This window comes from Mus pahari, chromosome 4 (genome assembly GCF_900095145.1).
Source record: "Mus pahari chromosome 4, PAHARI_EIJ_v1.1, whole genome shotgun sequence".
Lineage (NCBI taxonomy): Eukaryota > Metazoa > Chordata > Mammalia > Rodentia > Muridae > Mus > Mus pahari.
In genome coordinates, this window is record NC_034593.1 from 56,203,107 (window position 1) to 56,204,217 (window position 1,111).

Here is a 1,111-nt window from a genome sequence, read left to right on the forward strand (position 1 = left end):
AAGATCTGATTCCCTCTTCTGGAGTGTCTGAAGACAGCTGTAGTGTACTTACATATAATAAATAAATAAATCTTTAAAAAGAAAAAAAGATGCTCAGTAATTTCTTTACACTACTTGCCTTGTTCACTAAAAGGTAGCAAAAGAGTGCTGAGTCCTCCTTTCCAAGGAGCTGGAACCAGAGCAGCTGAGAAGGCTTCAGCTCTGACTGTAGCCACACCTTACCGCCTTCAGTGAGTTCTACTCCAGCCAGTTTAACCAGCAAAACTCCACGTGGTTCTTCTGCGAAAGTAATATAGAAAGCAATTTAGCTTCAAAGGCAGATCACAGTGCAAATTCCAGTCATTTCCCTCCAAGACACATAGAACAATGCATTGTAGTTATTTATAAATACTCAAGCTTGAAACTTAGGACCACTTATTTTTATAAAATTTCTTTTAAAATAGTACAAGTATAGTCAGCCTTTAATCTCAATAATCAGGAAGCAGAGGCACCTGGATCTTTGTGAGTTGGAGGCCAGCTTGGTCTACACAAGGCGTTCAGGACCAGCCAGGGCTTCCCTGTACTGAAAGAAAGAAAGGAAGGAAGGAAGGAAGGAAGGGAGGGAGGGAGAGAGGGGGAGGGGAGGGGAGGGGAGGGGAGAGGAGGGGAGGGAAGAAAGAAAGAAAGAAAGAAAGAAAGAAAGAAAGAAAGAAAGAAAGAAAGAAAGAAAGAAAGGAAGAAAGAAAGGAGAGAAATAACAACAACAAAACCCTACAAACAAACAAAAATTCTCATACAAGTATGGAACAGAGTAATTCTAATACAAGTATAGTCAGCCATTTGATTATGCTTTATAACAGAAAAGATTTAGCCAAGTTCACCTTCTGTACCATCTCAGAGCTGTTTCTATGCATAGATCAATAATGCAGCTTATGATATGGTTACCTGTACAAGTAGAATTGCAGAAACTGCTTGTGGACGTTGTACATCGTGGTGCGGAGCCTAGTGCGCACCACGATGTACAACGTCCACAAGCAGCAGAGACAGGTGAATCCCTGGATGACACTGGCCAGCCAGCTGAGAGGTGAGTCGGTGATCTCTAGGTTCAGAAAGAGAAGGGAATGGTGCAGGG

At 42.0% G+C, this 1,111-nt stretch overlaps 1 protein-coding gene across 4 annotated transcripts in view; it reads right to left on the reverse strand.

Moving 5' to 3' along the window:
* The window catches only part of C4H3orf33 (chromosome 4 C3orf33 homolog), a 16,896-nt gene that overhangs the window by 6,293 nt on the left and 9,492 nt on the right, over positions 1-1,111 (reverse strand). For all 4 annotated transcript variants that reach the window (XR_003843697.1, XM_021197071.2, XM_029537694.1 and 1 more), the window contains exon 4: positions 119-279. Coding sequence is in view for 3 of the 4 variants with exons in the window: in XM_021197071.2 (XP_021052730.1) it covers positions 119-279 (161 nt within the window). In the remaining variant the exon portion in view is untranslated. The remainder of the gene's footprint in view (positions 1-118; positions 280-1,111) is intronic.